Source organism: Rana temporaria, chromosome 2 (genome assembly GCF_905171775.1).
Source record: "Rana temporaria chromosome 2, aRanTem1.1, whole genome shotgun sequence".
In the NCBI taxonomy this organism is placed as follows: domain Eukaryota; kingdom Metazoa; phylum Chordata; class Amphibia; order Anura; family Ranidae; genus Rana; species Rana temporaria.
Window position 1 is genome coordinate 420834503 of NC_053490.1, and position 27509 is coordinate 420862011.

At 39.6% G+C, this 27509-nt stretch overlaps 1 protein-coding gene across 3 annotated transcripts in view; it reads right to left on the minus strand.

Annotated features, from left to right (window-relative positions):
• Positions 1-364: 364 nt before the first annotated feature.
• Positions 365-27509, minus strand: part of CDKL5 (cyclin dependent kinase like 5) — a 511586-nt gene continuing 484441 nt past the window's right edge. For all 3 annotated transcript variants that reach the window (XM_040338214.1, XM_040338213.1, XM_040338212.1), the window contains 2 exons: positions 2982-3101; positions 365-2053 (listed from right to left, as the gene is read on the minus strand). In XM_040338214.1, the coding sequence (XP_040194148.1) occupies positions 1673-2053; positions 2982-3101 (501 nt within the window). In that variant the 3' untranslated portion in view covers positions 365-1672. The remainder of the gene's footprint in view (positions 2054-2981; positions 3102-27509) is intronic.

Consider the following 27509-nt stretch of genomic DNA (forward strand, 5'->3'; position numbering starts at 1 on the left):
GACAAATATCTAGATTTGTTTCATGGTTCTGCATTTGCCCTTGCATTACACAAAATATAATTTGTTTGGAAATGCAACCTAAATAATAAGCATGTCATTTATAATCTTTGGTCTATCTATGCCCTACTGTATGAGTGGAAGAATGAAAATCTGTTGAGTTTTGTCCACCGGTCACTGCCTTTCCAGCTGTAAAGTATATTGAATCGCAAGGTCATTTTACCTTTCAGCAGCTCTTTGCATTGTCCCAGCAGCCACATAAAGCAGGAGCAGTTATGTTTTAGTTTCCTAAGTTAGTCAAAATAAATCAGTCAAATCTGCTCTTGTAGTTGCACAAGATCCATGCTGCTGCAGGCACACCAACATCCATAGTCTTATTCCCTTTTATTAGACGTACATTAATACTGCACAAATGTATAAAAATATGGCAGAGTTGTCATCATAACAATACCTTCTTATATATATATATGCTTATAGATATAAAAATTACAGTTAATTTAACATATAAACAAACTACACACACAAATGTCTGAGTGTGCAGATAATATATATATATATAATTATAGATTTTTATATATATAATACTTTTAATGCAATATATAAATGTTATACTGTAAGTTTTTATATAAACTACTTTTGCTGTTGTACGGCTTCACAATGTTTTAAACAGCTCAAAATAACTTGACGTTGTAACAATGATATGACTCTATGATAAGAATTAATCATAAATAATCTTTACAAAAAATATCAAATATGGAAGTGTTATTTCCTTAAAAATTCCTTTATCTGGATAAATTCACTTTTTTTTTTAGCATTTAAGCCTAAAATAGCATTGTATTTTCTGAATAAGGCTACGCGTTTCTGTCCTATAAATAGATAAGTGTCATAATGGTTTGGGGTTCTCTTCTTTTCATGGAATTGGGAAAATTCCTCAGATACGCCGACATTATCTTCTTAACTTATTGCACATTCTAATGTCACGAGGAAACTGGCAGCGGAGAAACAGACAATCAACAAAAGTATTTGTGGGTAGATTTGCGGCACAGTGTAACCTCACACAAGCGTATTGCACATATCAGTATAACTATAAGTACTTGCTTACACATACCTCCTGCATTCTATAATAATTTTTTATTTATTTTTGGAGGGGGGATTATTACTTTTAAACCATTAAGATTATGAGGCTTGGAAAAATAGATCAAATCTGAGATTTGGACAGGGCTTGGTAAATCCAAGAGCAGGCTTGGGTGTATCAAAAATGGAATATAATTGGTTAGCCTCCTAAAACTGCTTTTCCCATTATGAGTGGAAAGTGGTGGTGCAACTATATCCTATTAGCCCTCTGGGACATCGCTGAAAAGACCTCTCCACTGAAAATTCTGGCTCTGCCATGTAAAATAAAGAAGTCACAATGAGCATGAGATCCCTTTATAATGGCCATAGCAGGTAAACGACACTGCAGCGATGTTGCTGTACTCAGAAATTTGCAATGGGTGATTAACCATCGGTCTCCCCAAAAATTATTTTCAAGGTTTTGGTAGATTTACTTTTCTTTTTTGAAAATTTAGGATGCTGGGAGGTATTCTTAAATATCTCTTTGAAGCTCTTTTACCAAATTGCTATTCACTCGGTACTCATTATCATGTATACACTGACTGTTTTACAAAGAAGTCAACTAAAGAGCAGTCTCTTTAAGGTCATTCAAATTTGGCAATCGGGTTCTTTTTGTCCGGTTAAAAGGCAGGCCATTCTGTCCAGGTTTTGAAGCCAGCTGGTCGGGAAAAGAAGCTCCTTCACTTGTCCCTCTGTTTACCGGAGAAACATGCCAGTGCGACTCCGGCTGTCCAGGAAGCTGCAGGCCCTGCCGGCTCTTTGACTGTGCCTCCTTTCGATGGGCAGAGCTGGAAGGCTGACCCATTGGGTGTATTCTGGCCTCTGAGAAGTTAGGTGTTTTAGGCGGTTGGTTTGGTAAAGGTTGGAAATGTGGATTTTGGGGAACTGAGTGGTTTGATGATGATGGGTGTAAGAGTTTCCATAACGACCTCAGAGGCTGACTCTGCAAAATAACAGGTTTGTGAGTAAAGAGGTTTAAGGCATCCAAGCAGCCCATAACATGGCATACAGTAACCAATAACATTTGAGAAAGTTTAAAATCACATGTTCCTCTACGTGTTATCCATTATATTATTACATGTACATATTAGATAGGTCTGGTTAAAAGCACTAAGATTGTATTTTAATCACTATCAAAATAATATGCACATACTGACTGCAATGATAGTGGATGTGTGATTTGTGAGCATAAAATGAGCATATCATTATGACAGTATTGACCTTGGCACAGGCAGCCTCTTAGTAATCCTGCTGCTGGCAATTTGTCAACATTGACAGCAGCAAGTTCACAAGGGGCAGGGTCGCCCATCGGACATCAGTCTAAAAAAAGGGTAAAATTCAGTGTCTAATACATATCACCAATTAAAAGCTCTATGTGTCTAAAAAAAGATAATACATTTGGGTATATTATTGTGTGACTGAGTAATTGTAAAACTATCAAAGCACTAAAAAATTGCCTGTAGGTAAGGGGTGTAACATGCTGGTATTGAGGTGATTCATCTGCCAAGAGATTTGTAATTCTCTGCAGCCAGTTTTGCAATCAAAACTCTCCAGCTAGACAGCATAGCTGGGACCTCTGCAATGATAGCAGAGCTTGGTCCTGAACACACCTCCACCATGGTGATAAATAATATCGGATGAACTGTCCTGATTGGCTCTCGAAAGCTCTGTACTAACAAAGTCGTTTCGAAAAGCTGTATTTTTCGTACAACTTTCGGATTGTGTGTACTGGGCTTTACACTTACATTTGACTGATTGAATTATATATATAGAGATATATTTTAATTACCTGCTAAGAATAACTTGTCAATAAGCATTGGTATGAATCGTTTAGCACCCAAAAAAAGCTTAAAAAGTAGAAAAACACTTACATGTGAGTGAATTTCTGCCATCTTGTCTGGGCGCCACTCCTTGTGCCGGCTGCTTTTGTGACTGGAGGGGAGGGCACCTTTCTGTATGGCCAGATGTTCCTGACCTTCTGTATTAGGCATCTAACACAATAATAAAACAAATTATAATTCACCCGGAATATCCCCCCAAAAAAGCACCAGTGTCAATTGTAAACCTTCCTATTGTAAATATATGAGGAGGCCATATAAGGTTCTATCCAATCTTAGACAGCTATGTGGAGTTTAGAGAAGTTAAACTACAATAATAAATCCACTTTTTATCTGGACCTAGAAGGGATATAATAAGTCCTGTACTCACATTAACTGTCCTGTAAATGCCATCAACCCTAGTACAGTAAGTGTGTTATTGGCAGGATCGCTCAGTAAAAATATATGAAAAATGTCTGAAAAATAAACATAATAAGAACTTATAAGTTTATTAAGGACTGTTTAAAGCTGCTTTAAATTGTGTCTATTGTGTGATGCCACTGTGCAATATAGGGGTCAGGGGTGTTCAGACCCCCCCCTCCCCCCCAGAGCTTCAGTGTAGAATAGAAGTTGTGCCCTGCTGCCGAAACAAGTTCTGGAACTCGACTCCACTAGACCACCTGGCAGTGTCAAGGCTGAGACACACTCCCCGCCAGCACAGCTCACCCACCTACCACTCAGCAAACCTCTGGCTTGTCCGCCCACTCTACAACCTGTACAAAAGAGAGAGGAGGGAGGCTAGGTCAGCTCCACAAGCTCACCCTGTGCCTGCCCACAACTCCCACCCTGTGCTTGTGAAGGGGTTGTGTGAGTAGGAATTTTAAAGCAGTGCACATGATCTCCCTGCCTGAGATTCTGGAAACCAGCCAGCCTCTGGTGAGTAACCTTTCCCCTCTCTCTCTCTTCCTTCCATCTAGTCCTTGCTTGCATGTGTCATAGTGATCCTTCTTGCCTTCCATGTGCTTTAGTAAAGCTTTTGCGGTTTATATGTTTTCCCAAGACACCAGCTTGTGGCACAGCATTTAAAGCATTTTTTAAAGATACAAGGAAGCCCAGGTATTGTTTAACCACTCCCCCTAAGCCTCTCCCACTAGCATGTTTGGCCCTAGTCCCTTATTCTCAAGTTCAGAAGTTGGGAGGTATGTTCTGTATGTATGAACTCTGCACAGTACCAATTCTCTTGTCTGGTATGCTGGGTTAACACAAATTTAGTGAGCTTCCAGGCTTCCACAAAATGGTGCCCTTTGCACCTGCTCAGTAAGATTGGCTATTACAGTGCACCACCCTGTGGTAGGCAGTCCAATGGTGGAGATCACTGACTGCTGTGTTCTCTTGGGGGTTGGCAGTCCCCCTGTCAGAACACAATTGAACAGTGGGGGAGATGTGTTAGTACAGTATTCCGTATTTCATTCAGCCCGCTTCTGTTCAGCATACAGTGTGTACAAGGCTTTAGACTGGACAATAGCCAACCTAACTGGGCAATGTTCATAAAAACTGGAAGAAGGCAAAACTGAAATCGGGTTAAATTTTCAAGAGGATCTGAGCAAACAGAATTAAGGATGTTATTGCTTACTATGAGCAACACATTGTTCTCCCTTTTTCCAGCTTTATGAATTTGGTGCAATTTATTTTGTTTAAAAAGACTTTTACTTAGTAGCTGTAGCTGACTCTATATACGTATCTATTAAAGACCACATCTCCAGATATAAGTAAATTAAGTGAACATTGGAGAAGGGATATTCCAAGCTGGGTGAAAGAGAATTGGGAGAAAGGGTGGAGGTTCCCATTTCAGATATTGATATCACTCCGAGATAAATGAATACAATTTAAAATAATACACAGGAGCCACACCATATAAGCTATATAAGATCTCTCCATTAAACCCTCAGAACTGCTGGAGATGTGCAGATGAATTCTGGAGGGAGGTTTTGAGAATAATTGCTATGGTGACATCAATAGTTGTAGAACAGGAGGCAGAGATATGCCTGCTTGGATTGGTTGGGAAAGATATTGTTTTGGTTGGCAGGAGAACACAGGTGGGTCTATTACTATTTTATGCTAGAAAGACGATAGTTATGAATTGGAAAAGAGTGGAAGCTCCCTCGATAGCACATTGGAAAAATTTGGTAACTAACAATCTGCCATTGTATAGGGACATATTGGAATAGAGAAATACGAAAGGGTATGGGCAAGTTGGATAGAAAATCCCATGACAGCTTCAGGATAAATAAGGGGAGGTGTCCAAGAAACAATCTATAAGATTCTGACAAGGTGGTACTACACGCCTCAGCTGTTACACAAATTCTTCCCTACCACGACAGATAAATGCTGGAGGTGTCAAGAGGAAAAAGGAACACTTCTCCATGTCTTTTGGTCATGTCCACGGCTGCTAAATTTTTGGACGGCTGTGGAGACGATAACACAAAAGTTCACTGATCACACCATTCAAAAAGATCCAGCATCCTTCCTGCTGCATGCCGCCACAATCCCGGCGCAATCATACAAGAAATGCATTGTGAGACACTTGCTCAATGCCGCAAAGTCTTGTATTCCAGCTACCTGGAAACAAAACACGCCTCCTTCTGTTGGTTTGTGGTTGCGTAAAGTGGAGGAAATTAAGAAACTGGAAGACCTGGTGCTTACAGCACAAAATAAACAAGAACAACACTCCAAAGTCTGGAGGCTGTGGAACTTGTACATATACTCCGATGAAGGGCAGTCCTTGTTGAACTCTTAATAGCTACCTCGTTACTGGCCACAGGAACAGGGGCAGTGACGATGTGCCCATCACCCTCGTGCTGAACATTACCTTCCCCCCCTCCTCCCTCTCCTCTTTGTTCTTTCTTTTTCTATTTTTAAGTTCTATCAACTGATGGTTTGACCAGATATTTGGATGCCGTGTTCTTGTCTGAGACACAAACGCTCTGACTAAACATGCGATCGACCAAACATGCTTTTGTGTGATTAAGACGACACGAATATTAGCACACTAGATCAAACACGTTTATGATCACACTATATGAACACAATGTTATTGCACTTGTCTATTGCGACAGTCTCGATGTCTTGTGTTACAGATAGGCATGAGATTCTCATTGGAACTCTTATGCCGCGTACACACCATCACTTTATGTGATGAAAAAAAACGACACTTTCTGTGAAGTAAAAAATGACGTTTTTGAAACTTCAATTTTCAAAGACGAAGTTGCCTACACACCATTGTTTTCTCACAATGATCTTGCAAAGTGAGGTTACGTTCCACCACGTTTTTCCATTGAAGCTTGCTTCATAAGTAGCTTCTGGGCATGCGTGGATGAAAAAACGTCTTAGAAAACGACGTTTTTTGCTACACACGGTCAATTTCTGTGAAGTAAAAAGTGCACTTTTGAAAAACGACACATAAAATTGAAGCATGCTTCAATTTTTTTTGGTCGTTTTTTACAAGTCATAAAACGACGTTTTCCCCCACACACAGTCAATTAAAGTGACGTTTTTAAAAACGTCATTTTTTTTCATCACATAAAGTGATGGTGTGTACGCGGCATTACACGTTTGTTTTACGGTCTATTTCGACCACAGTTGTTCTGTACTTTTTATGTATTTCTCTGTGAAAAAAACTAATAAAAATGTATATTTGAAAATAAATAAATAAGGGGAGGTGAGCCACACCATTGGATCAAGGGAGTGAGAAGAATGTATAAAGGTCAGGTGAATGGATTGTTAAATGGATTTTTTTTATGGAGGCTCGAGAAGAGAGCAGATAAATGTAAAGAATGAAATGTTAAATGTGAAATGTATAAGTATATGTATGTATATCATTTTTTTGTATGGAAAAAAAAGGATGGAAAATTAATAAAGAGATTTAAAAAAAAAACTTAGTAGCTGTAGATAACCCCCCCCCCCCCCCCCAGAACAAAATATTATCTGCGGCCCTATATAGAATACTGTAGAAGACTACAATTCAGTTGGTTTCTATTTGTGATATCAACACCTACTAATCTTTTAAATAACATCCTGCTCTCAGGAAGTTGCGTGCCATTAGTTAAGCTAAAAATACAGTATTGGCTATACTTTGCTATTAAACCTTATCATTTAATAATTCAGAGCAATTATTACAATCTTGCTTTGCCAAGAATAACCCAAGATGTCTCTTTTAGATATGTTTCCTAATTATCTGCATTTCTGGTAGGCTACCCATTTTCATTTATTTAGCAGTGCTCTACAGAAAGAAAGCAAATGTCCCGGGCCACGGGGAAATTGGGAATATAAGTTACAATCTTGACAATGATTACACTAGCCATCTGAAATGTACAGCCCAGCTTTTGATAAAATCTTGCTTTAGTTTTAGATAGAGTAGGGAAGGATTAAAACATCTATAAGCCCCATACACACGGTAGGACTTTTTGACAACAAACTTCAAAATTAGCACGTTTTCAAAATAATCCTACTGTGTGTACGCTCCATCGGACAAACTTTTTCGGTTTTCATCGGACAAAAGTTCGCTCTGCAAACGGACAAACTTTTCGGCAACAAAAGTCCTACGGTGCAAAGTCCTATCATGTGTACAGAAATCCATCAGACTTTTGTCCGAAGTACAAATACGCATGCCCAGAAAAAATGTTAAGATCAACCAACAATAGCAGAAGTTGACCAAAGGGTGGTGGTAAAGTGCAGAATAGAGCAGAAAAAACATGTCATGTTGGGAAAGTTTTGGGAAAGTCTGCAGAATGTGTATGCTATAGCATGTGTATGCTATGGGTGTGCCCGGCCAACTCCCTTCAGACAAAAATCCACGGAAAAGTTTGTAGTCCGACCGTGTGTACGGGGCTTAAGGTTACAGCATCTATATACCAGCTGAGATTTTGAAGGAGCTTCTATTTTTTTGCTTAATTTTATTGAAGAAAATTAACATTACAAATCGTAATACAAAGGAGAAAATGAGAAGGTAACATTATAAGCCTCTTCAAAGGGGTCGGCTTTCTGTCTAAATGCACCTGTCACCAGGTCAGGAATAAGGAGGATCTCATCAATGGCAACACAGACAGCAATGATAGCTGAAAGAGATTCTGCTCCTCTCCAGTCCACTGGTATTTCTCTAGTCCATTGTAATTCCTGTATGTGTCCCTATTAGGCCCCGTACACACGGCCGAGGAATTCGACGTGCCAAACACATCGAGTTCCTCGGCCAGTTCAGCCCTGAAGCCGCCGAGGAGCTCGGCGGGCCGAGAGCTCCCATAGAACAACGAGGAAATAGAGAACATGTTCTCTATTTCCTCGTCGAGCTCCTCGTCGGCTTCCTCGGCCGAAAGTGTACACACGGCCGGGTTTCTCGGCAGAATTCAGCCAGAAACTCGGTCGGAAGCTGAATTCTGCCGAGGAAACTGGTCGTGTGTACGGGGCCTGAGAGAGATTTAACTTTTCTGTTGGCCCTGGTGACACCTGTCACTGAAATATGAAGTCAGGGAGACTCCCAACAGCCATTTGAAAGGGGTGCAAGTACGAGCAAATCAGAATTGTAAAAGAAGATCAGGAGAAAGCTCCGAAAGGGAAAACCTATTTTGGTGACAACCGTGATTTTGCCTTTCTATGTAAAGATTTCATTTTACTTCCTGCCAGGTCTCTAGTGCAGGAGCTACAGGGAAACGTACCCTAAGGGGATACAGACAGCAATAAAACTCATTCAAACACTATAAAATAAAATAAAAATTGGCTTTAGTTTTACTGTTTGCTATTAATTGCTGATAATGTCTACAATGCATGTGAATATTTCAAGGAAGCCAACAAATGACACTGGTGCACGGGAAAAACAAATGCAGAAAAATTAATACAATTCATAAAGTCACAAGATTTGTTCCATACTGCCAAGCAGATTTTAAACCAACAGGTTCCCTTTTCCCAGAAATAAACACAGTGATTGCCATGCAGATCTCCACACCACCCATTTACATGCTGTTAGTTCCGAGCAGAAAAGAAAGTGGAAAAATTGAAAATTTAATTTTTTGGGGAAACTTGGCTTGAGCATGATGAAAATGTGTTATAATACTCGCATTTGGTTTGGAAGTGCATGGGGTATAACAGGAAATGAATGCCTAATGTAAGAAAATGTCAAAATACAACAAAGATTTACAGTTCAACTCTACCTTTCTAGCAAGATCAACAGTTAAAAGTAGAACTGTGAGGGGCTATATTTATTGTTAAATTCTTAATGCAACCCTGTTGTTATAGAAATCATTTTCTACTAAGCCTTACCTGTAAAAGAAAAGCTCACCTTTCCTGCTGTCCACACCACTGAACTTCTCAGTCTTTTGCTGAAGTCTGTACTGGAACCAACACTTTTGGGGATGTCAGTCTCTGTGGTTCCCCATAGCTCTCACTGCTTCCCCCTGCTGACCTTGAAACATCATCATGAAGAAACCAGTGACATCTACAGCAGGCCATGGAAGCCAACACTACCAGAAGTGTTGGTTTTATTGCAGACTTCAGGAAAAGACTAGTCAGCATTGAAGGGGAGTTTGGCAGTGTTGCAGCAGGCAATATGGCGTATGTCTTGGTAGAAATTATTCTGTATAGTGATAGGGTCACTTTAATAAGCAGTAAATAACCTTTAAAACAAGCCCAACCTCTCCTCTGTAGCTACAGACACTGTAAAGCAATGTTACTCCATGCTGCCAGCAGAAGCAAGTAATGTTTTTAAAGTGTTTATAAGGTAATTGTTTAAAATAAAAAAAGAGGATATGCTTACGTGCTTTGTGCAATAATAAAACATACAGCGGCCCCTTACCTCCTCTTCTGGAGTCCCACACCGGCCATGTCCGTTCCTTCTTCCTCTGGGTGCCCCCTCAGCAAGCTGGGTGTTCCTTTAGCCAGGCTGTGTGCGTCTGTAGACGCACACAATGCGGCTCGGACATGTCCCCCCACAAAGATTTGACAGACAGCTTATGGCTTCTGCCTGTGTCCCCTGTGAGACCAGGCAGAGAGATCAGTGGTGCTGGAGCATTAGAGCATTCAGGTGTTTGGTGGGGAGGGTGGGGATTTTTTTGCCTTAACACAGGGAGTGCATTTAGGTAAAAATGTTGACTTTAGAACCACTTTAATCACTTGACTACCAGGGCAAACTGTCACCTTCTGCACAAATGTTATAATCTGCATTATTGGAAACCCCCCCAAAAAGTAATTATATTTTCTGAAGGGCAGAGACCCTGGAGACCCTTTTTTACGTGGCACAATGTTTGCACAGTTTTTTATCAAATACATATTTTCAGGAAAGAAATACACCAAATTTTATTTTAGTGCAAACAAACACAATATTACACCCAGGTTTTTTGGTAAAATATAAAAGATGGGGTTGCATCAAGTAAATAGATACCGAACTTGTCAAGTCTTAAAACTGCGTATGTTTGTGGAATCACAAAAAAACGATGGAACCCAAAATTCTCCATAGGCGAAGCTTTAAAGCTTTACAGGTCATCAGTTTTGAGGAGGGGTCTCCAAACTTTCTAAACAATGGGCCAGTTTACTGTCCTTCAAACTTTAGGGGGCTGCACTATGGCCAGTGGGAATATACATTTTCCTGGCATCATTGGGAGTAAACATTGCCACATTTTTTATTAGGGGGAGGAATAGTGCCCCATCGTTGGTATTATTGGGAGGAATAGTGCCCAATTGTTGTTGTCAGTGGGAGAAATGGTCCCCCGTTGTTGATGTCAGTTGGCAGAATAGTGTCTTGTATCAGTGGGAGGAATATTGCCTCAAAGGCCAGATAAGTGCAAGCATTTTAGAGACCACAGGTTTAGCATAAACTGTGAACTATTGCTCTCATTCCGATGTTCACTTCAAATGTGTGACGCAATTGATGTTTTCATTCAAGAGGAGAATAAGGGGGGATATGATCAACATGTACAAATATATAAGAGGTCCATACAGTGAACTTGGTGTTGAGTTATTCACTTTACAGTCAACACTGAGGACAAGGGGGCACTCTTTACGTCTAGAGGAAAAGAGATTTCACCTCCAAATACGGAAAGGTTTTTTCACAGTAAGAGCTGTGAAAATGTGGAACAGACTCCCTCCAGAGGTGGTTCTGGCCAGCTCAGTAGATTGCTTTAAGAAAGGCCTGGATTCTTTCCTAAATGTACAAAATATCACTGAGTTCTAAGATTTGTAGGTAAAGTTGATCCAGGGTAAATCCGATTGCCTCTCGGGGGATCAGGAAGGAATTTTTTCCCCTGCTGTAGCAAATTGGATCATGCTCTGCTGGGGTTTTTTGCCTTCCTCTGGATCAACTGTGGGTATGGAGTTGGGTGTATAGGATTTTACTGTGTTTTTTATTTTGTTTTTTTATTTTTTGTGGTTGAACTGGATGGACTTGTGTCTTTTTTCAACCTGACTAACTATGTAACTATGTAACTATGTGCTCATCCTACACTTTGCTTTTTACTTTTTTTTTCTTTGTTTTATGTATTTTTTTACACTTTTAATTATTTTATTTTTTTTACTTGTTAGACCCACAATGTCTCCCCTGCCCTTCAATTGATCTATTCAAACTCAGATCATGTTTGAATAGCTGTATCCTTGACTACACTAGCTGAGGAATGACAGCTGTGACCCTGGAAGTGACGTAGTACATGTTACTTCCAGAATCATTAGTCGCAGGAGGGATCGGGGAACAGATGTTCCCACTTGTTTACTATACTGTTCATAAACGTACCTTGGTAGACAAGTGGCTAAAGTTAGGTCCCAGTAATCTGTTCTCTCACTTTTTCCTGTGCACTGCTCTGGGTGAACATTAGAGATTTAGAAGTGAGAAATTCCGCGCCTAAACATTAAGTTAATAGATAATATAAGCTGCTCCTCATAAACAATAAAAATTGTAAATATGTGAAAATAGAAAATAGAGGGCGCTAGGCCCATACAAATAATTGTATATTGCCGTGAACCAATCCAATGGGATTGGCAATTTAATTAACAATCTCTAATAAATAATTAAATAAAAATATATAAATAAATAATATACTAAAGTCCCATATATTGCAGACAGCGCTGCACATTCGCAAACAAAGTGAAAAGTTCCAATGTGATCAATGTGAATATATAAATCTTCAAAAATATAAAGGAAATTGTTGCAGTCCAATATGTTCGTTTGTGATTTTCTTTAAAAGGAGAGAAAGTGCCACCACCGCTCTATATAACTTCAATTCCACCCAAGGTGCTTGAGTTTAAATTGCTCTTACCAGAGCTAGTTGACCAGTTTAATGAAAAAGTGGTCAAACTAGCTTTTGCAGGATTGTGCCTGCGCACATAGGGATATAGACAACCAATAGACAGATCCAGGAGCTCCACATGGGATACGTTATGCAAGAGAAGAAAGCCAGGAAAGCCAATAGCGTAATAACGTTTATTAAAAGTATTAAAAAACACATAAAAACAGCCAAATGGCCTCTTACTTCCAAGGGTGCCCACCCGGCACTGAGGCTGCGGACTTGTCACCGACAAAAATGCGGTTTCAATTGTGGGATTCCGAAAGGGGGAGGAAGCCGCCGCTGTCTCACCACCTATTGATCCTTACCGACACTCCACAGCGCAGGGGGGACGTCACGTGACCAGGTCTGCCTCCGACGTACGTTTCGTTATCCTAACGTCATCAGGGGGGCGTACCTGGTCACTAAAGCATCATGGTATATGTAGTCTAAAGCGAGCCGGTCATTGGTCAAAAACAAATTCAATTTTGGATTCAGCCTCGGTGCCGCGATCGCATACACAGATAAACAGTACACTTATAAACAGGTTCTACATTTGGGATTCTATAATTAAAGGTACATTTTGCATATAGATTTATAAAAAAACTCATAGAGCCCCGCAATTTGAACCCAAAAGGACACAGCACGGAAAAAAGCAAGGTTTAAACTGAACCGCTCCTCTCGCATCCCTCCGGATGTGCACAGTCATTATATTATTTCAGATGGGATAAAAAAACTTGCAATAAATTGATCAAAACATTTTTTAGAATAAAACATGGCCTATATAGGGCAAGAGATAATATATGAGTCCTATACAACCATAGATATGGACGTTATCAACAAGTAGAATAAGTGCACAAAGATATAGAAACAAGGGGGAACCTAAGCAAAGAGACTTCCATTGACTCCCTCTGGGAGTGCATCTTACATCCAGCTTCCCACTATAAATCCAATATTAACTTATAAAAATAAAAATAAAATTTCCAACCTAGGGAAATTTGTGATACAAGATGATCACATATTCTTGATAAATATGTGAATAAATAAAAAATATATATATGTGTAGAAAAAATACAAAATTTAGCAAACATTTAATTAGAACATTATAAAAATATATATTGGATATATGGTGATGAAACAGAGAATTAGATCTTAAAAAAATTCTCGGATTGTATTAGGCTAGAAAATATAGGGTTAGTCATCAGTCAAAAAACAGTTGAGATCAAGTTCAACGTTTAGTCCTGATGGTTGCATGGTACGTAATTTGTGTACCCATTTCATTTCGTTTTGAGAAACACTCCTCAGCATGTGTGTACCTCGCCAGTTTCTATCAATTTTGTCTATACCATAAAATGTGCAAAGACTAGGATTACTATCATGATGGCTGGCGAAATGTCTAGACACACTGTGGTTAGGAAAACTGTTTTTTATATTCTTTAGATGTTCATTAATACGGATCTTTAATTGGCGTGTGGTTCTTCCCACGTACTGTAAATTACATGGGCATTCGATCACGTATGTGACGTGATCAGATCCACAGGTGATAAGGGGTTTGATTTTAAACGATTCCCCCGTCACATTTGATCTAAACTCCGTTTTTTTCTTTTTATCACCAGAATTACGTGTAGTTCTACAGGCCTTGCATCTTGTGCAATGATGGAAACCTGATCCATCCAAGAAAGTAACCAACTTCCTTGGTGGATCAGGAACATTGGGAGCAATTTTGTTCCTCAAGCCTGGAGCTCTTTTGTAAATAAATTTTGGCACTCTGGGATGGATGTGATGAGATCTCTATCCTTTCTCAAAATGTGCCAATGGCGTTTAAAAACTGATTCAACCTGGCGATATTGCCTATGAAACCCAGAAATGAAAGGTACTTCGTTTTTATACTCTTTCTTTGGTTTAGGAACCAACAGTGATTGTCTGTCCAGAACTGCCACTTGGTCATAAGCTTGTTTTAATGTTGCTTCAGAGTACCCTTTCTCTAAAAATCTAGTGGTCAGAAGCTTGGCCTGTGTCTCAAAATCTTCTGCAATATCACAATTTCGTTTTAGCCTCATAAATTGTCCTTTAGGGACTGCCCCTATCCAAGATGGATGGTGGCAACTGTGGGTGGGTACAAACCCATTCCTATCTGTAGGCTTGAAATAAGTAAGCGTTATAAATTTAGAGCCCTTCTTTTTAATCGTGAGATCCAAATAGTTTACAGAGGACATACTGGTTTCGGCTACAAACGTGAGGCCATACTTGTTTTTGTTCATCTGCGTTATAAAGATCTTTAAATCCTCTTCAGGACCCTCCCAAAAGAGGACAATGTCATCGATATATCGCTTATAGAATTTCAATGACTTGGGTCGATTTGCAAAAATTGTTTCGTGTTCCCACTTATTTAAAACAACATTCGCAACGCTAGGTGCATATCGTGCACCCATGGCTACACCACCAACCTGATTATAAAACTGATTATTTGCCCAAAAATAATTATTTTTCATCGCTAATTCAAGTCCTCTTATTAAATAATTGGTTTGTGCCTTTTTAAGCTTAGAAAACTTGTTTAGAGCCCATCGAAGAGCAACCAAAGCATCAGTATGTCTGATATTAGTGTAGAGTGATTCGATATCCACCGTTACCATAATCGTTTGCTCTGTTGCTGGTAAGGTTTGAAGTACCAATATCAAATCTCTACTATCTTTTAAGTATGATGGACTCTGTGAAACCAGTGGCTTGAAGAAGCCATCAAGGTACTCTCCTAGCCGAGAGAACAGGGAACCTATCCCACTGATTATGGGTCTACCTGGGGGATTCACCTTATTCTTATGGATCTTAGGTAGAGTATATAGGACTGGAATCCTGGGCGCATGCAAAACAATGTAATCAGCTTCTTTAGGGTTTAGAATACCTCTTTCGAGTCCCTCATTAGCCCAGACAATCAACAAATTGCTGAGCCTCAATGTGGGATCGCACCCAAGAAGCTGATACGTTTTCCTATCATCTAATTGATTTTGCATTTCTTGATAGTAATATTCTTTTTTGAGAATCACGAGGCCACCGCCCTTATCAGCCGGTCTAACCACGATATTTTTGTTACTTTCTATTGTTTTTATGGCTTCTCTGAAGTGTTTTGAGGAGTTGGAAGGCACAACTTTTAAGTCACGTATATCATCTTGGACTAAAGTCCGAAAGACTTCGATATAGTGATTTGAACCTCGGTGCGGATTAAAGACAGACTGATTCCTCAGACTACTATGGATAAATTTTTCTGGGCTTTTGGGTCTAGATTCCTGGAGATTATTTGCAAAGTGTTTTTTAATATTAAGTTTCCTAATGTGTTTCTCTATATCGATATAGACTTCAAATTTGTCGATATCTTTATTTGGTGCAAACTTCAATCCCTGTTGGAGAACTTCTAATTCTGAGTTAGAAAATTCTACTTCTGCCAAATTAAAAATCCCCTCACTTATTCTAGCCTTTTTCTTTTTCTCTCTCCCTCTTCCTCGTCGTCCTCTCTTTCTGAATATTCTTTTTGGGGAAGGGGGGATCTGGGGGGGATACGATACGTATCCTTCCACCCCCTCCCATCTCCCCCCCCCTGGTGCTGATTGTAATAAGGTGCAGGTCGACCTCGAAAATTACCCCTATGGCCCCCCCGAGGGGGTCTGGGTGGATACTGTGAACGATAAGGTTCATAGTAATAATGATCCGGACCTCTATCATCTAGGGGGCCGAATCTATTATAGGTATCTATTGACTGAGGATAAGGATGACCATAGGCATTAGGAGGAGGATAGGTAGAGGGTTTGTAGTAAGGGGTCGATGGTTTGGAATTATTTTTGATAGCTGATTTTTTTGGGGTGCTGGATATTTGTACTTTTTTCTTTTCTACATTTTTAGTAGGCTGGGAGGGAAGCTCTCCATCTAGACTGATCTCATGAGAATCACTTACTCTGAGAGTGTCTTGCCATTTATAGACCTTGTTCTCTTCAAAATCTTTTACATCCCTCTGATATTTCTTTAGTTTTTTAATTTTAATTTCACTGTCATATTTAGATAAGTGTACTTGTAAAAGTTTAGATTTTTCCAAATATTGAGGCTCAGCAATTTGTTGATTGTCTGGGCTAATGAGGGACTCGAAAGAGGTATTCTAAACCCTAAAGAAGCTGATTACATTGTTTTGCATGCGCCCAGGATTCCAGTCCTATATACTCTACCTAAGATCCATAAGAATAAGGTGAATCCCCCAGGTAGACCCATAATCAGTGGGATAGGTTCCCTGTTCTCTCGGCTAGGAGAGTACCTTGATGGCTTCTTCAAGCCACTGGTTTCACAGAGTCCATCATACTTAAAAGATAGTAGAGATTTGATATTGGTACTTCAAACCTTACCAGCAACAGAGCAAACGATTATGGTAACGGTGGATATCGAATCACTCTACACTAATATCAGACATACTGATGCTTTGGTTGCTCTTCGATGGGCTCTAAACAAGTTTTCTAAGCTTAAAAAGGCACAAACCAATTATTTAATAAGAGGACTTGAATTAGCGATGAAAAATAATTATTTTTGGGCAAATAATCAGTTTTATAATCAGGTTGGTGGTGTAGCCATGGGTGCACGATATGCACCTAGCGTTGCGAATGTTGTTTTAAATAAGTGGGAACACGAAACAATTTTTGCAAATCGACCCAAGTCATTGAAATTCTATAAGCGATATATCGATGACATTGTCCTCTTTTGGGAGGGTCCTGAAGAGGATTTAAAGATCTTTATAACGCAGATGAACAAAAACAAGTATGGCCTCACGTTTGTAGCCGAAACCAGTATGTCCTCTGTAAACTATTTGGATCTCACGATTAAAAAGAAGGGCTCTAAATTTATAACGCTTACTTATTTCAAGCCTACAGATAGGAATGGGTTTGTACCCACCCACAGTTGCCACCATCCATCTTGGATAGGGGCAGTCCCTAAAGGACAATTTATGAGGCTAAAACGAAATTGTGATATTGCAGAAGATTTTGAGACACAGGCCAAGCTTCTGACCACTAGATTTTTAGAGAAAGGGTACTCTGAAGCAACATTAAAACAAGCTTATGACCAAGTGGCAGTTCTGGACAGACAATCACTGTTGGTTCCTAAACCAAAGAAAGAGTATAAAAACGAAGTACCTTTCATTTCTGGGTTTCATAGGCAATATCGCCAGGTTGAATCAGTTTTTAAACGCCATTGGCACATTTTGAGAAAGGATAGAGATCTCATCACATCCATCCCAGAGTGCCAAAATTTATTTACAAAAGAGCTCCAGGCTTGAGGAACAAAATTGCTCCCAATGTTCCTGATCCACCAAGGAAGTTGGTTACTTTCTTGGATGGATCAGGTTTCCATCATTGCACAAGATGCAAGGCCTGTAGAACTACACGTAATTCTGGTGATAAAAAGAAAAAAACGGAGTTTAGATCAAATGTGACGGGGGAATCGTTTAAAATCAAACCCCTTATCACCTGTGGATCTGATCACGTCACATACGTGATCGAATGCCCATGTAATTTACAGTACGTGGGAAGAACCACACGCCAATTAAAGATCCGTATTAATGAACATCTAAAGAATATAAAAAACAGTTTTCCTAACCACAGTGTGTCTAGACATTTCGCCAGCCATCATGATAGTAATCCTAGTCTTTGCACATTTTATGGTATAGACAAAATTGATAGAAACTGGCGAGGTACACACATGCTGAGGAGTGTTTCTCAAAACGAAATGAAATGGGTACACAAATTACGTACCATGCAACCATCAGGACTAAACGTTGAACTTGATCTCAACTGTTTTTTGACTGATGACTAACCCTATATTTTCTAGCCTAATACAATCCGAGAATTTTTTTAAGATCTAATTCTCTGTTTCATCACCATATATCCAATATATATTTTTATAATGTTCTAATTAAATGTTTGCTAAATTTTGTATTTTTTCTACACATATATATATTTTTTATTTATTCACATATTTATCAAGAATATGTGATCATCTTGTATCACAAATTTCCCTAGGTTGGAAATTTTATTTTTATTTTTATAAGTTAATATTGGATTTATAGTGGGAAGCTGGATGTAAGATGCACTCCCAGAGGGAGTCAATGGAAGTCTCTTTGCTTAGGTTCCCCCTTGTTTCTATATCTTTGTGCACTTATTCTACTTGTTGATAACGTCCATATCTATGGTTGTATAGGACTCATATATTATCTCTTGCCCTATATAGGCCATGTTTTATTCTAAAAAATGTTTTGATCAATTTATTGCAAGTTTTTTTATCCCATCTGAAATAATATAATGACTGTGCACATCCGGAGGGATGCGAGAGGAGCGGTTCAGTTTAAACCTTGCTTTTTTCCGTGCTGTGTCCTTTTGGGTTCAAATTGCGGGGCTCTATGAGTTTTTTTATAAATCTATATGCAAAATGTACCTTTAATTATAGAATCCCAAATGTAGAACCTGTTTATAAGTGTACTGTTTATCTGTGTATGCGATCGCGGCACCGAGGCTGAATCCAAAATTGAATTTGTTTTTGACCAATGACCGGCTCGCTTTAGACTACATATACCATGATGCTTTAGTGACCAGGTACGCCCCCCTGATGACGTTAGGATAACGAAACGTACGTCGGAGGCAGACCTGGTCACGTGACGTCCCCCCTGCGCTGTGGAGTGTCGGTAAGGATCAATAGGTGGTGAGACAGCGGCGGCTTCCTCCCCCTTTCGGAATCCCACAATTGAAACCGCATTTTTGTCGGTGACAAGTCCGCAGCCTCAGTGCCGGGTGGGCACCCTTGGAAGTAAGAGGCCATTTGGCTGTTTTTATGTGTTTTTTAATACTTTTAATAAACGTTATTACGCTATTGGCTTTCCTGGCTTTCTTCTCTTGCATAACGTATCCCATGTGGAGCTCCTGGATCTGTCTATTGGTTGTCTATATCCCTATGTGCGCAGGCACAATCCTGCAAAAGCTAGTTTGACCACTTTTTCATTAAACTGGTCAACTAGCTCTGGTAAGAGCAATTTAAACTCAAGCACCTTGGGTGGAATTGAAGTTATATAGAGCGGTGGTGGCACTTTCTCTCCTTTTAAAGAAAATCACAAACGAACATATTGGACTGCAACAATTTCCTTTATATTTTTGAAGATTTATATATTCACATTGATCACATTGGAACTTTTCACTTTGTTTGCGAATGTGCAGCGCTGTCTGCAATATATGGGACTTTAGTATATTATTTATTTATATATTTTTATTTAATTATTTATTAGAGATTGTTAATTAAATTGCCAATCCCATTGGATTGGTTCACGGCAATATACAATTATTTGTATGGGCCTAGCGCCCTCTATTTTCTATTTTCACATATTTACAATTTTTATTGTTTATGAGGAGCAGCTTATATTATCTATTAACTTAATGTTTAGGCGCGGAATTTCTCACTTTACACATTACTAGGTCTCAAGAATTTTTCATTTTTGTACCTTATCTTCACGCAGCCATGGACGTTTTCAATTTTATGAGAGAACGCCATATTAATTTAGAAGAAATCTTTCAAGAAACCCCAAGTCCCAATATTGATCTAGAAAAGGGTTTTAAAGAATTACAATTTGATATGGAGAAACAGATCAGAGTTTGGTGGGACATTGCTTCGTTTGAATTATATATAAGCAAAAATCTCACCCCCAGGCGCCTTAGATGGGATGTCGGTCCCAATGATGGGAATGACAGTTTACAATCATTAGAAGAATGGTACCAATTTTTCAATGCCTGCGAACAGAAGCTCATGCAGCTTATGGTCCGGAGACGTAAAGCCAAAAACGTACTTCTGGATTCTAAAATCGCAGACCTTAAGAAAAAAATGGAGCCATTTGTTGCCAATAGTGAATATTTGGAAAAATCTAAACTTTTACAAGTACACTTATCTAAATATGACAGTGAAATTAAAATTAAAAAACTAAAGAAATATCAGAGGGATGTAAAAGATTTTGAAGAGAACAAGGTCTATAAATGGCAAGACACTCTCAGAGTAAGTGATTCTCATGAGATCAGTCTAGATGGAGAGCTTCCCTCCCAGCCTACTAAAAATGTAGAAAAGAAAAAAGTACAAATATCCAGCACCCCAAAAAAATCAGCTATCAAAAATAATTCCAAACCATCGACCCCTTACTACAAACCCTCTACCTATCCTCCTCCTAATGCCTATGGTCATCCTTATCCTCAGTCAATAGATACCTATAATAGATTCGGCCCCCTAGATGATAGAGGTCCGGATCATTATTACTATGAACCTTATCGTTCACAGTATCCACCCAGACCCCCTCGGGGGGGCCATAGGGGTAATTTTCGAGGTCGACCTGCACCTTATTACAATCAGCACCAGGGGGGGGGAGATGGGAGGGGGTGGAAGGATACGTATCGTATCCCCCCCAGATCCCCCCTTCCCCAAAAAGAATATTCAGAAAGAGAGGACGACGAGGAAGAGGGAGAGAGAAAAAGAAAAAGGCTAGAATAAGTGAGGGGATTTTTAATTTGGCAGAAGTAGAATTTTCTAACTCAGAATTAGAAGTTCTCCAACAGGGATTGAAGTTTGCACCAAATAAAGATATCGACAAATTTGAAGTCTATATCGATATAGAGAAACACATTAGGAAACTTAATATTAAAAAACACTTTGCAAATAATCTCCAGGAATCTAGACCCAAAAGCCCAGAAAAATTTATCCATAGTAGTCTGAGGAATCAGTCTGTCTTTAATCCGCACCGAGGTTCAAATCACTATATCGAAGTCTTTCGGACTTTAGTCCAAGATGATATACGTGACTTAAAAGTTGTGCCTTCCAACTCCTCAAAACACTTCAGAGAAGCCATAAAAACAATAGAAAGTAACAAAAATATCGTGGTTAGACCGGCTGATAAGGGCGGTGGCCTCGTGATTCTCAAAAAAGAATATTACTATCAAGAAATGCAAAATCAATTAGATGATAGGAAAACGTATCAGCTTCTTGGGTGCGATCCCACTTTGAGGCTCAGCAATTTGTTGATTGTCTGGGCTAATGAGGGACTCGAAAGAGGTATTCTAAACCCTAAAGAAGCTGATTACATTGTTTTGCATGCGCCCAGGATTCCAGTCCTATATACTCTACCTAAGATCCATAAGAATAAGGTGAATCCCCCAGGTAGACCCATAATCAGTGGGATAGGTTCCCTGTTCTCTCGGCTAGGAGAGTACCTTGATGGCTTCTTCAAGCCACTGGTTTCACAGAGTCCATCATACTTAAAAGATAGTAGAGATTTGATATTGGTACTTCAAACCTTACCAGCAACAGAGCAAACGATTATGGTAACGGTGGATATCGAATCACTCTACACTAATATCAGACATACTGATGCTTTGGTTGCTCTTCGATGGGCTCTAAACAAGTTTTCTAAGCTTAAAAAGGCACAAACCAATTATTTAATAAGAGGACTTGAATTAGCGATGAAAAATAATTATTTTTGGGCAAATAATCAGTTTTATAATCAGGTTGGTGGTGTAGCCATGGGTGCACGATATGCACCTAGCGTTGCGAATGTTGTTTTAAATAAGTGGGAACACGAAACAATTTTTGCAAATCGACCCAAGTCATTGAAATTCTATAAGCGATATATCGATGACATTGTCCTCTTTTGGGAGGGTCCTGAAGAGGATTTAAAGATCTTTATAACGCAGATGAACAAAAACAAGTATGGCCTCACGTTTGTAGCCGAAACCAGTATGTCCTCTGTAAACTATTTGGATCTCACGATTAAAAAGAAGGGCTCTAAATTTATAACGCTTACTTATTTCAAGCCTACAGATAGGAATGGGTTTGTACCCACCCACAGTTGCCACCATCCATCTTGGATAGGGGCAGTCCCTAAAGGACAATTTATGAGGCTAAAACGAAATTGTGATATTGCAGAAGATTTTGAGACACAGGCCAAGCTTCTGACCACTAGATTTTTAGAGAAAGGGTACTCTGAAGCAACATTAAAACAAGCTTATGACCAAGTGGCAGTTCTGGACAGACAATCACTGTTGGTTCCTAAACCAAAGAAAGAGTATAAAAACGAAGTACCTTTCATTTCTGGGTTTCATAGGCAATATCGCCAGGTTGAATCAGTTTTTAAACGCCATTGGCACATTTTGAGAAAGGATAGAGATCTCATCACATCCATCCCAGAGTGCCAAAATTTATTTACAAAAGAGCTCCAGGCTTGAGGAACAAAATTGCTCCCAATGTTCCTGATCCACCAAGGAAGTTGGTTACTTTCTTGGATGGATCAGGTTTCCATCATTGCACAAGATGCAAGGCCTGTAGAACTACACGTAATTCTGGTGATAAAAAGAAAAAAACGGAGTTTAGATCAAATGTGACGGGGGAATCGTTTAAAATCAAACCCCTTATCACCTGTGGATCTGATCACGTCACATACGTGATCGAATGCCCATGTAATTTACAGTACGTGGGAAGAACCACACGCCAATTAAAGATCCGTATTAATGAACATCTAAAGAATATAAAAAACAGTTTTCCTAACCACAGTGTGTCTAGACATTTCGCCAGCCATCATGATAGTAATCCTAGTCTTTGCACATTTTATGGTATAGACAAAATTGATAGAAACTGGCGAGGTACACACATGCTGAGGAGTGTTTCTCAAAACGAAATGAAATGGGTACACAAATTACGTACCATGCAACCATCAGGACTAAACGTTGAACTTGATCTCAACTGTTTTTTGACTGATGACTAACCCTATATTTTCTAGCCTAATACAATCCGAGAATTTTTTTAAGATCTAATTCTCTGTTTCATCACCATATATCCAATATATATTTTTATAATGTTCTAATTAAATGTTTGCTAAATTTTGTATTTTTTCTACACATATATATATTTTTTATTTATTCACATATTTATCAAGAATATGTGATCATCTTGTATCACAAATTTCCCTAGGTTGGAAATTTTATTTTTATTTTTATAAGTTAATATTGGATTTATAGTGGGAAGCTGGATGTAAGATGCACTCCCAGAGGGAGTCAATGGAAGTCTCTTTGCTTAGGTTCCCCCTTGTTTCTATATCTTTGTGCACTTATTCTACTTGTTGATAACGTCCATATCTATGGTTGTATAGGACTCATATATTATCTCTTGCCCTATATAGGCCATGTTTTATTCTAAAAAATGTTTTGATCAATTTATTGCAAGTTTTTTTATCCCATCTGAAATAATATAATGACTGTGCACATCCGGAGGGATGCGAGAGGAGCGGTTCAGTTTAAACCTTGCTTTTTTCCGTGCTGTGTCCTTTTGGGTTCAAATTGCGGGGCTCTATGAGTTTTTTTATAAATCTATATGCAAAATGTACCTTTAATTATAGAATCCCAAATGTAGAACCTGTTTATAAGTGTACTGTTTATCTGTGTATGCGATCGCGGCACCGAGGCTGAATCCAAAATTGAATTTGTTTTTGACCAATGACCGGCTCGCTTTAGACTACATATACCATGATGCTTTAGTGACCAGGTACGCCCCCCTGATGACGTTAGGATAACGAAACGTACGTCGGAGGCAGACCTGGTCACGTGACGTCCCCCCTGCGCTGTGGAGTGTCGGTAAGGATCAATAGGTGGTGAGACAGCGGCGGCTTCCTCCCCCTTTCGGAATCCCACAATTGAAACCGCATTTTTGTCGGTGACAAGTCCGCAGCCTCAGTGCCGGGTGGGCACCCTTGGAAGTAAGAGGCCATTTGGCTGTTTTTATGTGTTTTTTAATACTTTTAATAAACGTTATTACGCTATTGGCTTTCCTGGCTTTCTTCTCTTGCATAACGTATCCCATGTGGAGCTCCTGGATCTGTCTATTGGTTGTCTATATCCCTATGTGCGCAGGCACAATCCTGCAAAAGCTAGTTTGACCACTTTTTCATTAAACTGGTCAACTAGCTCTGGTAAGAGCAATTTAAACTCAAGCACCTTGGGTGGAATTGAAGTTATATAGAGCGGTGGTGGCACTTTCTCTCCTTTTAAAGAAAATCACAAACGAACATATTGGACTGCAACAATTTCCTTTATATTTTTGAAGATTTATATATTCACATTGATCACATTGGAACTTTTCACTTTGTTTGCGAATGTGCAGCGCTGTCTGCAATATATGGGACTTTAGTATATTATTTATTTATATATTTTTATTTAATTATTTATTAGAGATTGTTAATTAAATTGCCAATCCCATTGGATTGGTTCACGGCAATATACAATTATTTGTATGGGCCTAGCGCCCTCTATTTTCTATTTTCACATTAGAGATTTAGAAGGCTGGCATCTTATTGCTGGCAGGAGGGAGCAAAATGAATGCAGCCGATGAAATCAATCTGAATGTACTTTCTCCTTTACACTACTGTGCCTATAGCTAAAGAGGTCAGAGGGATTGCTTTAAGATTAAATATCCATAGGCCAGCCACAGTTTTACTTTAGACTATGACAGTGATACTCAACTTCGTAAACAAAATTATCAATGTCATTTCCTTATGCCCACACAAGCTTTTTGAAGTCTCCTTTGTGCCCAGTAGATCATAATTTGAATTCATTTGTTGTCAAAGAATAACCATAAACTCTTGCTTTAACACTGCATAGACAACTGCACAAGTGTGTCTACAGTTCAGCCACAGCAAAAAAATAATTATAAACTGGACCCAACTGAGTTCAAATCCTGCACAGACACAATGGCCCGGATTCACGTAGCACTTACGCCGACGTATCTCGGGATACGCCGCGTAAGTGTAAATGTGCGCCGTGCCCATAGAACTAGATACGCCTGAAAATAGGCTTCATCCGATCTACGTAAGTTTCCTACGCCGTCGTATCGTGGGGGCATATATTTACGCTGGCCGCAAGGGGCGCTCCCATTAATTTTCAATTTGAATAAGCAAATGAGGGAGATACGCCGATTCAGGAACGTACTGCCGCCCGGCGCAATAAAATACGCGGTTTACGTAAGCCGTACGTCCGGCGTAAAGTTAAGCCTCATAAAGCAGGTGTAAGTCATGCAAAGGTATGGACCAGGGAACACAGCCGTCGGATTTTACGCTGTTTACGTAGTACGTGAGTAGGGCTGGGCGTAGGTTACGTTCACGCCGTAGGCAGTGATTCAACGTATATTAGGGAGTAGTTCCGACATGATTCTGAGCATGCGCACTGGGATACGTCCACGTTCGGCCCATCCTTTGCATGGGGTCACGTTTCATTTAAATGGATCACGCCCACTTTCACCTACTTTGAATTAGGCGGGCTTACGCCGACTAATTTACGTTACGCCGGCGCAACGTTGGGAGCATTTACTTTGAGAATCCGGTGCTTGCCTCTCTGCTTTACGTCGGCGTAGCGCATATGAGATGCGCAACACCAGCATAAAAATGCGCCGATGTTTGTGAATCCGGCCCAATGGATGTAGAAACCAAATAAATACAATTTTACAGGTTCATTTTCCAACTGACCTGCAGATTTGTTAGAAAGGAAGAGTTCTTAAAGTGGAACTAAACCCACCAATTTAATGGTCTTGCAAAAAAAAGCTCAAGTAAGAAATGTTCAATAATTTTACATTCCGCCTACTTTCCCATGTGCAGTGTATGCTACACAAGGCATACTTCTGGCAATAACTGTCACATTTGCCAGTGTTCTTATGTCAACTCACTCAAATGGCTAGTGTCCTAGCTGGTCACATGTGCTGCACCACAGTAACTGCAGATTTAAATAGAGGCTAAGATGGCACCCTCCTTCGTGAATAGAAGGATACAAGCGTTTAGCTTCCCTTTAAGTCTGCCAATCTTGCTATTACAGGTGAATAATTCATTGTGGCTCTTGCATCAGTTAGATTAGTGAAATTAGATAATGTACCTATTTATATATTTACTGCACATTTTTTGGGCAATAGTAGTGTGGCGTCTAAGCATGCATTCAATTCATAATGCAAATGTGAAACAAGTATACATGATGCAATACAAAATTAAGTAAAAATCAATTACCCTTACTTAAAACAACCCTGGTGCTTAGTTAATAGCATGTAATAAAGCAGGGTCTCCCAAAGAAGAGGATTTATGCTTCCCTGTCCAGCTGTCCAATGGATCTTCACCCCCTTGTAGTAGATTCACTCTCTCCACATTGGATACACTTCCAAGCGTAGCAGTTGCCTCATCTGCCATGTGCTTTGTTGCTCCTTCCATTGATCCCTATATCCCTAGAGGACACCATAATGATGTAGGGGTCAGCAGAAGGAACCTTTGTGCATGGTGGGGAACATAGAAATCTGCCACTCATGGAAATGGCCAAAGTGGAAATTTTTCAGATGGCCAAAACGAAGATCAGAGGAACATGGCTGGGACAGGTGAAGAACACATGGTGGGACAGGTAAGTATTAAGTGTCTTCTTTTTCAAGTCCTGCTTTGTTTCATCTTTTTAGGGTTGCTTTAATACGGTAGTGCAAAGTGTGCAGTAACTCTTGGCAACCAAATAAAAAACTGAATTTAACGCCCCAAAATTGCACCCACCATGTCTACAGTGATTTGGCTTAGCATTCTCTCTCAGCCTGACACTTGTGTTTGGACTGCGTGTGCAGTGCCCCTTAAACTGCGAGGTCCTAAAGGTGATAGCTAATTTTCTCAGCAAAGGGCTTTTACTGCTAAGGATAATTTGTCAAACTGCCTGCCGAATTTAAAATGCTTGCAGCTTTTCTAAGTTGCCTTTTCATCTCTGAGTGACAAGGGACAGGAAAGATTAATTGTTCCCAATTTGCAACTGTTTTCAAAAGCTAACTTTTCTGCTACAGCTGTTTTGTAGCTCATGTGTCGCCCCTGACAGAATATTTGAGAACGGTGAGACTGAAACGTTTGGTCTATCTGCAGCAACAAATCATGTGCCATTTATCTGACATCATAAATGATGTCATATGGGACCATTCACTACCATGAGTTTTATGTCTACAACCCTATTAGACAACAGAAGGTGTATCACATACCAAATCTAATGAATAGTTCTAGAAATACATTACTTGTAAAGTACTTGAAATACCATAACACAAGCTAATGCCTAGTACACACAATCGTTTTTTCCCAACGGTCAAAAGACCGCTGGGAAAACCGAGAACCGGCTTAGTCCCTTTTCCCCTGTACACATGGCCGGTTTTTCCCGACAGGAAAACTGCCAGGAGAGCTTTGGTCGGGAAAACCGAC